The sequence below is a fragment of the Xiphias gladius genome, chromosome 22 (assembly GCF_016859285.1).
Source record: "Xiphias gladius isolate SHS-SW01 ecotype Sanya breed wild chromosome 22, ASM1685928v1, whole genome shotgun sequence".
Lineage (NCBI taxonomy): Eukaryota > Metazoa > Chordata > Actinopteri > Istiophoriformes > Xiphiidae > Xiphias > Xiphias gladius.
The window spans coordinates 14,856,247-14,870,526 of NC_053421.1; the positions used below are offsets into that span (position 1 = coordinate 14,856,247).

Below are 14,280 nucleotides of genomic sequence, written 5' to 3' on the forward strand. Positions count from 1 at the left end.
TCCTTTGCAGCACCATTGCATTTAACTTGCGAAACTGTAAAGGGAGTATTAGTGTGTCGTGAATTATGCTCATCATAGTCAGAGGTAACTCTGGTTGCTGCAGATGTGTTGCACAGTGGTTTGCTAAGTTCTCAACTATGGTGATGGGTCATTTTAACACCGGCACATTCTTCTCTGCCACAAAACGTTTCTGACGCATTGACTTTACTTTCTTCATCTTTCCAACCCACTTATGGCTTGATATTTTCCATTTCCATTTCCCCTCTGTTATAGCTGGTGGTTTGAAGGGGGTTAAAAAGGATGTTGTCTCCAAAAATCCTAATTGATATAAATTTGGTGAGAAGAAAGGGCTGTTGCGGGGAAAATCAATCCGCACAGCAAAGGCTTAGAAGGGAATGCATGGTGTGAAATAAAACGGTTGCTGTGAGGTGCGAAGTGTCTGGTTAAACAGCCACTCATGGGGCTATGCTCCCATCCACAGCCCCCTCTGGTGCAGACCCAGACAGTCACCATCTCAGCTGTCTCCAGCTCCTTACCCACTGGCATCTCCACCAAAGACGTCCCTATCGTCCCGACCAAGGCCTTCACCTATGAATCTTCAAAGGTAGGGGCTCCAGCACCTGCTCAGCCCAGATCTGTCTGAGCTATATTGCATGGATGAGATGGCAGCACGAGCTGACTATAAGCAGGTCTGGGAGGACCAGGCCAGGGGCTCCCAAATGAGCATGAGGCAGCACAGCACCTTCCCTGGCTGAAGCTAAGGGTCACATAATCTAAAGTGATTATTCAGTCTACCTTTTCTTTGGTGTTTTATTCAGGTGACAGTTGATGGGACAGACGAGGACAAAGATGACACAACTGTGGCCAGCTTCAAGACCGTTACCTCAGAGACCACTAGTGGCACCACAGTCACCACCACTACCACTCACATCTCAAAGGTCAGCCGGACAAATCCTGCTCTTGGCTTTTCAGTTTTATTTTATTTGGCTCTCAGTTTCATTTTTTTCTTCCCTCTACCAGGTAGTGAAAAGTGGATCTTCAGAGACTCGTGTGGAGAAAAGGATTGTCATAACTGCAGACTCTGACATTGACCAAGATAAGGTATAAAGCCAACAGTACTGGACAGAATATGGGAATTATGTTTATTCACTCTCTAGCTGGAAGCTTTCTGTTAAATACGAAGCTACAGCCAGGAGAAAGTTATCTTCGCTTAGCGCAAAGACTGGAAACAATGGGAAACAGCTAGCATGTTTCTGTCTCCATAGGTTAAAAAAAATAAAATAAAATAGAAAATTTAAAAAAATCCACAGCACCTCTGAAGATCACTTATTAAAACAATTTATCTCAGTTGTTTAATTCATAGAAAAATCAAAGTGTAAAAACAACAATTTGTGGTTTAGGGGAGATTTTGTGCCCGACTATTTCTTGGTCGGGAGCAGTGACTTTCTGAAGCCAGGCTAGCTGTTTCTCCTGCGTCCAGTAGTTATGCTAAACCAAGATAATTTGCTGCTAGCTGTAGCTTCACATTTAACACATGAGTGGTCTCAACCTATCGTCTAATTCTTTGCCAGAAAGTGTATTTCCCAAATAGTTTAAATTTCCATTAAGTACCGTTTAATGAAGATGATGATGACAGTTTTGACTTTACTGATTTGGGCAAATGCAACTAATGTCTGTCTTGCAGGAGAAAGATGGTGGAGCATCAGCACTGTAACTGAATCACCACCTTCATTTATTCCTCCTACTCTCCACCTTACGACATCCCTTCATCAGAGTGAAACAATCAACACACTGACCAGCTCTATCTACGCACACACATATCCAAAAAGAAATAAATGTGCACCTAAAGTTATTGATGAGTAGATAAATGTTAGAATTTTTTTTTTTTTTTGAGCTTTTCATTCTAGGTAGAGGGCTGCACAGATCTCGAATTTTGATTAAATGCTTATCTTATCCTGTTGTTCGACAAGCTTAGCAAATACACTTTTATTGGTTAAAAGACAGCATTTTCAGTTAATGGATCTCAGTTATGTTTGCTTTTAAATGCTTTTATTTTCCTAGTGGTTTTTACATTGATAATTTTATACAAATGCACTGATTCCATTCTAGCTTAGACGACATTACCAGCATTCATTCCCTTGGTGCTGCTAGGGGAACGTTAAGACAACATTCAAGGGAACACTTATTTTTCTTTTTGTTTACTTGGTTATTTAATTGAGGAGAGACTTTTTTTTTTTTTTGTAATGAAATGACATACCTCGCATCAATATGTGAACAAAGATATTATGTGCTCCAATCTGGATGTTTGTTTGGCTTTGTTCACTGCTCAGGTAAAAAATAAGAACCTAAATCTTCTTCCCAAACTAGCCAAGAACCGGTAGCCTACACACTATTGTAAAGTTTGAATTAAAAATTGATCTATTTTGAAATATTTCTCTATTTTATAGAATTAATGCTTTTATAGTATTTGTACAAATTGAGGTTTTTAAGTTATTCATATCCATCTGCTCAAATTGTGGGTTGCCATTGTTCTGTTTACTGAATTTTGAGGTCTCTATTTAAGACCTTCTTGCCTGTCTTGCCTGAATCATTCTTATTCGTTTCCTCTTGTGGTCCACCAAGTTTATCAAACCTTTAACAATTTACATATGACAATGGAATGCTTACTTCAGCCCTGTTTTATTCAGTAGCATAGAAGTCGTAATTGCTTTGAATATATTTGGTTGATAAGAAACGTTTTACAAGCTTTGGTCTGTTTATCTCAGGTTTTGATATTGTTTGTAGGACTACAGACCTCCATATGATTGTATGAGGAATGTCCATATATGTATATCCATCTCTACTTTAAATGTACATTTATGTTCAGCCAAGTGAGGTCAATTAATATAAAAGCTTGTCTGTCACAGTAACCACACGTGTACAAGGTGAAGGCAGCTGTCCCAGTATATGTGGCTTTTATCTCATAGGAGCACAAGTTGTCTTTTTTACATGCTCTACTATACAGTAATTTATTTGTAAAGTAGGAAATGTTTAATGTGATTTGATGTGCTGTGATGTTTCAACACAAGCTGGTTTCCAGGCCTCCACTAAAGATGTCACAATGTTAAATATTGCATTCGTTATCAACCAAGTTTGTAAAGTCTTTTTACCATATAGTCTAAGTAGATTGCTGTCTCTCTTGCTGTTTTCCTTTCCATAGAAGAGAAAATCCTTTTAAATATATGAATCCCTTTTAGATAGCATGTTTGTTAGCAAACTTTTTAACCCAAAAAGAAGCCATTGGTATTGTAGCTACATGGACAACCGCAGCAAACTCTCCTGGAAAAATAAATGTAGAATTTCACAGTAAGAAAAATAGTTTTTAGACAATGGAAAATATTGTTGCTTTGTGACTTATCCCTGTCTTTTTATGAAAAAATAAAATATGCATTATTTTGCATTTTCGATGGGCTGTCTATGTGAAGCATACATGAATCAGATCTTGGTAAGAAATAAATATTTAATATTCACTTGTTTCATAGTGGGAGTCAAATCTACACCAAACTGTTGAGGGGGAAGAAAATGTCACATCTGTCTAGAGTCCAATGCCATAATGTAAACAAGATGAAACTACAAATACAGAATTTTCAGGAAAATATTGTTACAGTTGCCTGAAGAATCTAGCGGAAAGTAGACAGTGTAAAAAAAATTGAGCATGCATAGGTCCATTTTAAAGATGAACTCTTACTCTCTGCCTCTAATTTGGTATTCACTGTTTCTCGGAAATAGCACCTCATCACATTTCCAATAAAAATTCTTAATTTTAACAGAATAAAAGTTAATGCACATTCCAACATTTGTTCTGCAACACAAGTTAATGATTTGAAGCAATTTCATGTTAAATTTCCTAAGTACTGACCGACCACATAACTGATAGGGCAAACCTGTCGGGGGCTGGTGGCAAGATTTCCTGTTACATTCAATCACCTGCAGCCACAAAGCAAACTGTGGCCTTGATTATCACTGAGTTAAAGCCACTTTTCTGTTTTAGAGAAACAGCCCTAAAATGTGAAAAGATTAATTGACATAAATTAAACAACCAATCAAGAAATAGATCCTTTTGGAAAAATACATGTTTAACACAGAAAAAAGTAACTTGCTATAGTGTAACAGTGTTTCACTAAATGAGAGATAATGGCTGAATCTGAAAGTGTTTCAACACAGATGAGTTTGGAGAGCTCTATGGGCATTTATTGGGAACATATGATCCATTGCTTCAAACAAGTAGTAAACGACAAAGTCTTTGAGTCCAATGTCTTTGTCAAAGTAGAGTTCTAGCGAATTGTCTTGACTGGGCTCTTGAAACTTGATGCAGCCTGAAGTTGAAGTTGATAAGCCATTGGATGAATCTTGAAACCATATAGCCTATAAAAAAAACAAAAACAAAAAAAACGATCACCTCCTGGACACACAGAAATTTCTTTTTAATCCTCTGAGGTTAGAGACTGGGTAGTGACTGAAATTCTTTTATACTAATACCAAAACAATAACCTGAGTTTCAGCACTGATACCAAAAAAAAAAAGTCTAAAATTAGCAAAATTTTGATTCAAATGAGTAAATATCTGATTCAAGAGAGTAAAAAATAAATCTGACCAGGGGTCAAATGCCACCTTTTCTGTACTTGGCAGTTTTCAATACTTTGTGGTAGAGGACAAACAAATTTGGCTTGATTTGATACCCAGTCTTACTGAGGTCAGAGGCATTTCTGCGTTTTGGTCCCCTATCACTGCTTTAAACTAATGAAAACACTTTAATACAAGTATATAATGTGGCAAAATGTTTTAGTTAATGTTAGTTAACATTAATGCTAATGATAAACGACAGAGTGTCAAGTCAAACAAACCTTGGCACAAACTGGTTGGCTGGTCGCTTTGGACGATACTCTGGGTGCACCATGAACAGCATGTGAGGGAATCCTGTTCCAAAATAGGCTCCATCTGTGTGGTGGTGTCTGGAGGATTTAGGGGTGTACACGTCCATGCACTTTGGGCAATAAAGCTTCACCATTGCTTCTCCTGGGATGTCTGACAAACCTACAGCAGACAGGAGACAAATGATGGAAGAGTTTGTCTGCATAGCTACTAACAGTCACCGGTGCGGCATGATTCTTCTGTAAGGGAGAATTTGTTCAATGTGAAGGTTACAAAAAGTCTGACTTACCAATAGGAAGCATTGGCTGATTCTCACAATAGACTCTGGGGCAGTAGCCAAAATCCCCTTGTTGATACTTTTCCAGCTACGGAGAATAACAATTTAAAAAAATTACTGCTGATTCTTGTCATGGAGCATGTAAGAGTTTGAAGTTATTCAGAAGCAGCCTACCATCTGTGCGATTCCTCTATTTGTGAGGATGTAACGTGCATGTATAAGCCCATAGAGCATCTCTGCTGCCTGCTCTATCAAGTCGCTCTGGTTCGGGTTATCTTCAAGTTCCTCATCTGTCAATGAAAAGCAAATGAGGCAGCTAAATCATTGTCCCTGCTTTATCTGATTTCACATGGCTACTTCCTTTATAGTCTCACCTGGCTCCAGGTCAAGAATCATGTCCAGAGCCTGGCGATAGTGAGGCACCTGCTCATTTAAGCCTGTCAGGTTAAATTTGTCCTGTATGTAGTCTTCATCAACCTGTAACACAACAGGAGAAGACAATGAACGCCACATAATTGCATAATTTACTGTTGCAACCCCACATTAACACAGCACACTGATATGGAAGCATTACGAAAGAGCTTAATAGGATTACTTAGATGCTGCGGATGAAGAAAGGAAAGAGTTACAATTAGAGCTGGATTGTGGTACACAATGATGCCAACATTTACCACACTATCCTTAGTATTTTTTTTTAAAGTGTTTTTCCTTCCACATGTCTCCCAAAGGTGCTATTTTGAGAGAGAAGGCTCCATGTGCTTCAGTGAAACACAGCAGAGGGAAGTGGCTGTAACAGGCAACTCTAAACTATAAGTCTCAATGTAAGACCACTACATGGCACACCTTACTAAATAGGGAAAACATTACTTACACTACATTACTAGGCAATAAAAATATGAGATGTACTGTTAAACAGGAAGTGCAAGCCCAAGAATATTTATTTGTTATTTCAACCATAGAGATAGAGCTGAGATGAAACGTTGTTACCTCTGAATTAAGCCAATAAAATAAAATAAAACAAAAACAAAAACGCATGAAAAGCGACTAATCGTGGTAGCCCTATACATCCATATACAAGCAATAAATGTAATGTTTAAATCTGTAATTAGTTTTGTGTTGACTGAAGTGGCTGCAAGGTGTTCAGCAGTCTGTCAGCCCTGGGAACATGCGGTTGCAAGCTCCAGTCTTATAGCCCAGTATTAGACTGAAAATCATCCAGGAGACTAACCTCACAGAAGAACTCATTCCCCCTCAGTCCACAGAACCAGGATATCCAGGACACCTCCTCTGAGCTGCTCATCCTCCTGGCAAACCAAAACAGAGTTGCGGTGGAGCAGGATTCACTTAACACCCTCACTGGTTGGCTAACAGATAAAAACCGGCTGTTCAAATTCTCGCGATGTAAACTTTGCAAACACTGAATTAGCCTTTTATTACACCATAGGTGAAAAATGCTAAAGCTGTTATTTTTCTGGGACATTTAACAAAAATGTGAGTTATATTTTATATAATCTTCAATTTTCCTTCTGAGTTTGCATCTCTAACCTGCTACGTTAGCTCTTGATTTACACGCTAGCTTGCCTGCTAGCATTGGTTGGCGTTAACACGTCTAACAGATAGTAAGGCAGTGAATTATTGTAAATGCAACATGTAGTTAGAAATACTTTCCCTTGCATGTATATAACTGTTTACAGAAATTCACTTTTACTCACCCTCCTCTATATTAGTTAACGCATTAACTTGCGGGCTTGGTGACTTTTTCCTCCCTCCCTCGATGACAAATACGTCTTCCGGTTTTCCAGATTTTTCAAAATTAAGCTCCTCATGACCGTAGTGAAAGGACGTCTATCAATATCGATTTATATATACTCGTTTTAGTAAGAACAGGGACAAAATACAATTTTCATTCTATTTAATTTTTTTAACGGATTTCCAACAAAACTATATTTTATATAGAATTTGTGATTTGATTATTTTTAAATAGGTTCAAATGTTAGCCTGTAAAATGTTGGCCTTTACCCATAAATAAGATATAAAGATATTCCTATATTTAATACACACGAGACAGAATGCCCAAACATTTTATGTAGTTTCCATTATTTAATAAAAATGACACTTTTTACAATATGTTTGATTTTTTTTCCTATTGACATGAGTTTTAAAGTTTTAAATCTGAAAATTAGTCATAATGACATCCATTCCCATTTAGAATGGAGAACTCTTTCAGGGCAGGTCTGACAAGGTTTTACGATGAGATGGACCAGCATCTTTTCGCTCCTGTTCCTTCCCCATGCCTTCAAACATCAGGATCCTTAAATGAAGGAAATTACATGTCAGCTGCTATACAAGACATTTTTGTAAACTTTAAGCAGATTAATACAGTAGAAATTCAGTGCAGTCTTCAGACATTTTGGTACTTCTGTCAGGTAGGTTTTTGTTTCTCGGGTTTTAAGACTGAAACACAAGTTGATTTTGATAACAAACTTGTGATTTGATCAGCTAGATTTAGGCTTAAGGCCATCACCAGAACCAGTCATACCGTCATACAAATTTATTTGCTTATCATTGAACAATTTGGGGACTTAATCTCCCGTTAACCCTAATCCTCCCATGAACCAATTTTGAGTCTCCACCCACCCTCTGAATTACCCAGTATTTCATACTCACAGTTTTAAAATTGCATTTCTTTTTCCCAGCATCATTTTCAGGAAGTCATTGTAGCCGATAGTGTCCTTCGATGTCCCTCCAGTCACCTCTGACATCATCTTTTTCAGCTCTAAGTGAGTTTTTGCTAGTCCGAGTTTTTCCAGCATTCGTTTTAACCCCATTATATCTATAAAATTGATAAAACAAACAAAGCAATTAAATGACGCTCATATCAATAATTTGTGATGACATTTTGTTGTGAGTCACTACTGAAAGCAACAGTTGCTCACTGTAGCTTGAAATACTTTAGGGCTGTAAGAGGGGCAGAGTTTTACCTATTTCTCCTTTGTCATTAAGATCAAACTCCATGTATTTTTCTGCAATACAAACAAATACAATCTCATTTCAAAGTTTATGACAATGCACTCAATTCACTGAGGAGGGACTGGTAGCCCGTGAAAACTCACTTTTAAACAGTTCAAGCTTTGACGCAAGGTCTTCCTCTTCTGCATATTGGGGATCTGAGACAAAAGCCTAGAAGAGTGATGAATAAATGATAAAAAATGAATCGGGCATATAATTATTAGTATCACACTGGTGTCGTGTAATTGTGTCCATCCTCTGTCTGTAGAAAACACTTTGGCTATTGTAACCTGATGACTTTGCCTAAAGATATCAATTATGAGTTCAACACACCTCATTGATGGAGTTCAGTTTTTCTTCCTGATGAGCCTTGAGAAGACCATATGCTTTACCGCCTGTGGGAAAACAACAACCAATTCACAGAAGTCTGACAAATTATCCATTAAAAATATAGAATATACTGTTGTGTTAACTACACTGATTAAATTGGCTGTAAGACAATATAAAGATAGTAAAAGGACAAGCAGACATAGCGGAAAAAAGGCAAACTAACCTTGAGCACGGTTATCCATTTCTGCGCAGAGAGACTGTGAAAACTAAAGTGAGAGTGCAAAAAGTTATGATGGTGTTTCTATAAATTGAGCCAGAAGAGGAAGTGGGGTGACAAAGTTTCAGTTTGCGTTAGTCAGGTTCCTACGTTGTTTTTAAAGTTGCAGCTAATAAAGGTCAAGTGAAGGATGCAAACCACAACATTCACAGTTAATCTGAATTTCGCCAGACAAGGTAGGAAATAGCACCGTCGTGTTGATCAGTAAGAGACGTTTGCATACAGGATACCTACTTTGTAATGGTCAGGATGGGCTCATTCAAATTTATAAGCTCTCATACAGTCTATGTGAAAAAAGTGATGTATTTTTACCAGCTCAACAATATGTTAACATTTTGATTAAGGAAGGAAGAATGATGCAGCAAGGAGAGATGTTTTTGTAAACAGAGAGAAATATACAGTACTCTGCAGAAATAATTGGCTTATGAGACAGATTTCGAAAAAAAAATGTTGTAAACTTTTTATTAGTCGGGAAAGTTTCACTAAGAGTGAGGCTCTCTTTTTCAGGAACACCCCGTCCATTCTCACGAATTTACACACATTCATACTTGGAAGCAGCTCAGTACAAACAGTCAGATCTGCTGACCATTGAGCAGCACCACTGGAGCAGCTGGGAGCTAATTGCATGGCTCAAGTGTACCTCAGTGGTGGTAATAAAGGGAGAAGTAGCGCTACTCTATCAATTTCCCTGCTCACAGTTAAACGTGAACCTGTGCTGTAACATGTAACATGTGCTGTTATGGCCAGTGCTCACACTGACATAATGTTTTGTTCTTGCTACATGGTGGCATTCTCAGCCGCATAAATGAACAAACAGAAAGACAAAATAATGTTAGACAGTGCAGGTAGTTTCCAGATGAGACCTCTGTGTAACTCAACGACCTGAAAACAGGTGGAGACAAAAAAAAAACAAAAGCACAGAAGATAATAGCCTTTTGTCTGTCTTCTCGCTTCACTACACAGAAAATGGCACATTTTTACACCATGACTATTAGGAGAACTCTACCTGTTATTAGTTATATCAGAATGCAGAGGTGAGAAGGTCACGGGATAATTTCTTAGTCAGATTAAGTCAGTGAATATCATAAATGTATCTTACATATTCAGTTTTCTTTTTTATAGTCAGTAAACAAAAGGAGTATTCGGTGTATACCAACTGTGACTGTGATTGAATTTATGCACAAATTACCAATGTAATAACTGATGCCAAACAGATTTATATACGGTATTTATTGTGCAATCTTGAATGATCTGCCTTACAGTTCTGACACTGAAAGCTGATAATTCACATGTAATTTTTTGTGTCATTTTTTCAAACATTGACTGTGTCAGCTTTTCAAGAAGCAGACATAATGTAGTTCTGCCTTGTTTTCATTTCAGTGTGACGGATCTAGAGAGCTGCTACGGAGTCAAATGGATGAAGTATGTCACAGGTGCAGATCAGATGAAAGTTATCCTTGCTTGGCCTAAAAAAAAAATCTTGTAAAACTTGGAGCCGATGGGGGAAGGACAGATGATTCTTACAAAACTTCTGACGAGGGACTCTACAGCTGTGTAATCTGTCAAGGCTGGAACTCTCTTCCTCAGCACTGACAAAAAGTTATACTGTATTGGCAAACAGGAAGGAAGAGAACAGTCGTACATTTATTGCAGTGGTGGCCTTTGTCATTATTGGGATTGTCGTGATTGCTGCACTGACAAGAGTTTTCGTTTACCACATACTCAGTGACCCAGACGGTCACACAGCAAACCCACAGGCAACCAGCAGGTCTGATGTGTGTAAGCGCTCTTTCAACTCTGACATCAGTGCAGCGTAGTGTTATTATGGCTGCTTGTTCTCTTGTTGTTAATCAGGTGCACTTATGCAGTCGGTTGATGGTTATGAGAATGTGACTCTTACACCTTCAGATGGGGAGCACCTTGTTTACTTTATCTCACAGATCCTATCTTTAACTTTATCTCACAGATCCTTCAAACCAACAAGTCCTCAGTCCATACCAGAAATTTGAGGATGAAAGCGTGTGTATTTGTAAGTAATACAACGATTAAGAAGTCACAACTACTTTTATAAGATCGTACTTTACTTCTCATCATATTAAAACAGCCAAATAACAATTTCCTTCCCTTAGTAAAGTCCAGTATTACCAATTTTCAGTCTGCTCAAGAAAAAGAGGAAGACTTTCTATTAAACTGTAACCTGTTTGAGTTTGTCTTGAAAAGAAGAGAAACTGTTTCCTTGTTATCCAGTTTGTATTAATAGAGCTAATCATATGTATCATTTTAAATGAAATGGAGACATGTTTACAATGCAATCTTTCGATAAAATCTTTCATCCAATTAGAATACATATGTGTAGGATGATGAATGATCATAGACGCTGAACACAGGTTTTGGAAAACGTACTTTAAGTTTACTGATGGCGGTGAAATTACTTAATCAAGGTGACAAATGGAGACGAAAGTACACACTTTTATTTAGCTCTAGTTAACAGCTTGTAATAAGTCATAGAAGCTGACGGTGGTGGTGGCTGATTCTCTGTCAGATTCTCTTTGCTGTTGTAGTTCCTCATTATTTACATCCTGAATGACCTCATAAACATGAGTCTGTGAAGAAGAAATGGAGAGGAATACAAGAGTTATTGCATTCGGATATATCACCTTGACCGAAAAAAAGCTTTTAACTATTGTTTTTTAGCACATTGTCTTTTTGTTTCTTAAGTGTTTCCTCTTACCATTCCAATACTTGACTGTTCATTTGCTACAAACAGGGATGCAGGAAAACACCAGTCATTCAGGTAACATTTTATTTTCATCAAGGCTCTCAAAACATCATTACAGAATAGCTGCAGTTTGGATGTGAGGTTCCTTAAAGAGAATCAGTACCTGCAGCCTTTTTGCTTTTCCTCTTCATGTACACGTAGAGTCCTCCAGCAGCTACGCATATCAGGAGGCCTAGAGGAAGTGCTAGCCATGCAGGTGTTTGCAAAGCTGGGAAGACTACATTTTTATAATCTTCCCTAAGTTTCAGGAACAAGGGTGCATTTTGTCTTATGTGTGGGTTTTATTCATGAGAAAAAGGCAACAATAGCAATAGTGCAATGCATACTTACAGTTAACAGAGCGCCACGTCTTCGATGCCATCACAGCACCCTCTCTTTGCACAGAGCAGGTTATATCCTCCGATCTCATTGAACAAACTGGGAGAAAAAGCTTGTTTGTAAGAGTGTTACTATCATTCATTAAACCGCTCTGCCAGCTATTTTGGTTACTTCCAGACCAAGTTAAAGTGAAGTCTTTTTCACATTGTTTAGTGCAGGCAAGCACACAAGTCAAGGTGAGATTCACTCCTCCTGGCCCACACTGTGAAGTAACTTAAAGACAAACATGAGAGAGGAAATGTTTTACTAGCAGTGACAGACAGTTTTTGTGGCATAGTTTATGTTCTGTTTTGGCACATACAGAGTTTTGACACTCACCGTCGAGGGTGTGCAGTCTGATTTTGTTCAACGCTTTTTTCTGATCAGTGGACTCTGAACACCGGTATTCTCCAGCATTCAGAGCCCTCACTTTACTAATGAACAGTGATGAGTCTTCAGTAACATGAAAGGCCTCTGACTGGCCATTTTTTGGTGAGGTATCATCTGTTAGTGTTCTTCCACCCACAGTCCACTTTATGCCGCCGCTGACACCACGAGAGGCATTGTTGCCACAAGAGAGTGACACTGACTCACCCGCTGAAGCAAACACTTCCTCTACGCCATCTGGGGCAAAGGGAGCACTAGTTACACTTTGTACATATTAAACCACATCTTTCATTTGCAATGAGTACATTTTAGTACCTGTTACTATTGTTGTATAACTGACGGTGGCTTTAATCACATTATTCTGAGTGAGTTGGCATTTCCATTTTCTGCGATGGTCAGTCGGTTTTTTATTGATGATCAGTTTAGAGAAGCATTCAGAGGGGTTTTCAAAGCGAAATCTATTTCCGTTTATTGGTGTATTATCCTCTGTACTCCACTTGATATGTATCTGTGTGTTGTTACAGCCAACGTGTCCTTTATATCTATTGAGGAAACAATGAAGCTCTATTGTGCCCTCCACAGGAGTTGAGCTCTCAGTAACTGTTGAATGAATAAAAAAAGAAAATGTGAATACTGTGATACTACTATTAACTTATTCAAGAATTGTTTGAGGTACCAGGACAACTCACTTACGTTCAAGACTCTGGAGGGAAACACCCGAACTGAGTGCTCCACTGTAACAAGAGTAAAATCGTGCATCATTGAGTACAGGGCGATGAATCTCCAGAGAGCAGTCCTTTAGCAGGCCGAGCCTGTGAAGGTTTGGAGCTGTCACTCTTCCAGCCTTCACCACCTCAGTAACTGAACCAAACTCTCCAGTCATGTTCCAGCTAATAGAGGAGCAGGATCTAACAGGGGGAATGCCACATGGCAAAGTAACACTGTCTCTAGGTAAGGCAAAGAGCACCAAATGATCTGTTGGAGGAGATGATAAAGAAGAATGTAATTTTCCAAGTCATCAGGTTGTTCTGTAGAAAATCTAATTTACATTTGCCAGAGCAATATTCAATATCAGAACTGAAAAATAAAGGTATGAGATAACAGTGACCTTTAGCATACTTACAAACACAGCTGATATTGATGCATTATTTTCACATTTTTGTTCTAGTTTATCTGGAAAACCACTATTTGTACAGTAATGATTCAGTTAAATTCATTTTAACGGTGAATCTTTTACAATACTTCATGCAGTGCCTGAAGATTTTGTAAATTAGGTCATTGAGCAAGGATTTATCAAGTCATATCCCAAAATAAATATACAACAGTAACAACTAACAAGAGAACATTTTCTGTTTTTTGTTTTCATAATTACCAGATGACTGAACTCCAGCTGTTGCCCATATAAGAGACAGGAGACAGAGTCCCAGCAGTGAGGAAGACATCATCTTTCTCTCAGAGGATCTCTCTTTGCAAATTTTCTTGCTTATTGCAAAACCTTCTGATCGCAAAAGTTGTCAAAAACACATTTTCAGGAAATGACATTTAAGTTAAGACCAGCCCCTGAGAGGAACCCATGTTCATTTGTTTCTCAAATTAACCCAGCAATTCAATACTAAACTGTGGCCGCTATACAAATTAATGCTTCATGTGTTCTGTCTATTTTTGTGGGTTTTTAAAAATATTTTTCCTGTTTGTGACATGTTCAAGCACACATAACTTTGTAGTAACCCCCGCTATCACTGTTATCTCTCATCAGATGGCTATTAAATGTGAATTTGCAAACACTTTTACAGGACATGCCTCCAAGTCAGTGATGAAGAGCAATGACATGAGAGAGAGCGAGCTACTGAACGTTTTTTCCACTGAATGGAGGTAGTAGGTTCAGTGTTTGTCCACTGGGTGATGCTGTCAGACTCTATGACAGATATTCTCCTTGTTGCAGCATTACCGGTC

The 14,280-nt window shown here is 38.2% G+C and overlaps 4 protein-coding genes and 1 long non-coding RNA gene across 15 annotated transcripts in view; 2 read left to right on the plus strand and 3 right to left on the minus strand.

Annotated features, from left to right (window-relative positions):
- The window catches only part of LOC120783904, a 22,355-nt gene extending 18,897 nt beyond the window's left edge, over positions 1–3,458 (plus strand). For 6 of the 9 annotated variants that reach the window (XM_040117288.1, XM_040117283.1, XM_040117286.1 and 3 more), the window contains 4 exons: positions 482–604; positions 819–938; positions 1,021–1,101; positions 1,685–3,458. In XM_040117288.1, the coding sequence (XP_039973222.1) occupies positions 482–604; positions 819–938; positions 1,021–1,101; positions 1,685–1,714 (354 nt within the window). In that variant the 3' untranslated portion in view covers positions 1,715–3,458. Of the gene's footprint in view, positions 1–481; positions 605–818; positions 939–1,020; positions 1,108–1,684 lie in introns of those variants that run through there. The other 3 variants (XM_040117290.1, XM_040117295.1, XM_040117291.1) reach the window with 3 other exon arrangements.
- Positions 3,459–3,490: 32 nt separating this feature from the next.
- LOC120783906 (casein kinase II subunit beta) lies at positions 3,491–7,011 on the minus strand. The gene is made up of 7 exons (XM_040117300.1): positions 6,901–7,011; positions 6,417–6,492; positions 5,563–5,665; positions 5,363–5,478; positions 5,201–5,276; positions 4,884–5,073; positions 3,491–4,404 (listed from the first exon to the last, which is right to left on the minus strand). The coding sequence occupies exons 2-7, from the start codon at positions 6,486–6,488 to the stop codon at positions 4,314–4,316; spliced, it is 648 nt and encodes a 215-aa protein (XP_039973234.1). The 5' UTR covers positions 6,489–6,492; positions 6,901–7,011; the 3' UTR covers positions 3,491–4,313.
- LOC120783908 lies at positions 6,479–10,894 on the plus strand. The gene is made up of 3 exons (XR_005706393.1): positions 6,479–6,679; positions 7,885–7,968; positions 10,185–10,894. It is a non-coding gene; the product is annotated as an uncharacterized LOC120783908 (long non-coding RNA).
- Positions 7,306–8,847, minus strand: LOC120783907 (allograft inflammatory factor 1-like). The gene is made up of 6 exons (XM_040117301.1): positions 8,751–8,847; positions 8,531–8,592; positions 8,302–8,368; positions 8,170–8,211; positions 7,856–8,021; positions 7,306–7,499 (listed from the first exon to the last, which is right to left on the minus strand). Exons 1-6 carry the CDS (start codon positions 8,767–8,769, stop codon positions 7,412–7,414), a joined length of 444 nt encoding a protein of 147 aa, XP_039973235.1. The 5' UTR covers positions 8,770–8,847; the 3' UTR covers positions 7,306–7,411.
- Positions 10,895–11,276: 382 nt separating the features above from the next.
- On the minus strand, positions 11,277–14,203 carry LOC120783905. 3 transcript variants are annotated; one of them, XM_040117299.1, is made up of 8 exons: positions 13,700–14,203; positions 13,017–13,302; positions 12,643–12,927; positions 12,280–12,564; positions 11,914–12,174; positions 11,687–11,791; positions 11,536–11,561; positions 11,277–11,407 (listed from the first exon to the last, which is right to left on the minus strand). In XM_040117299.1, exons 2-8 carry the CDS (start codon positions 13,087–13,089, stop codon positions 11,285–11,287), a joined length of 1,158 nt encoding a protein of 385 aa, XP_039973233.1. In that variant the 5' UTR covers positions 13,090–13,302; positions 13,700–14,203; the 3' UTR covers positions 11,277–11,284. The 3 variants fall into 3 exon arrangements, with proteins under 3 accessions (XP_039973233.1, XP_039973231.1, XP_039973232.1); XM_040117297.1 differs by having other exon boundaries at positions 13,021–13,302; positions 13,700–14,199; XM_040117298.1 differs by lacking the exons at positions 11,277–11,407; positions 11,536–11,561 and having other exon boundaries at positions 11,707–11,820; positions 13,021–13,302; positions 13,700–14,199.
- Positions 14,204–14,280: the final 77 nt, after the last annotated feature.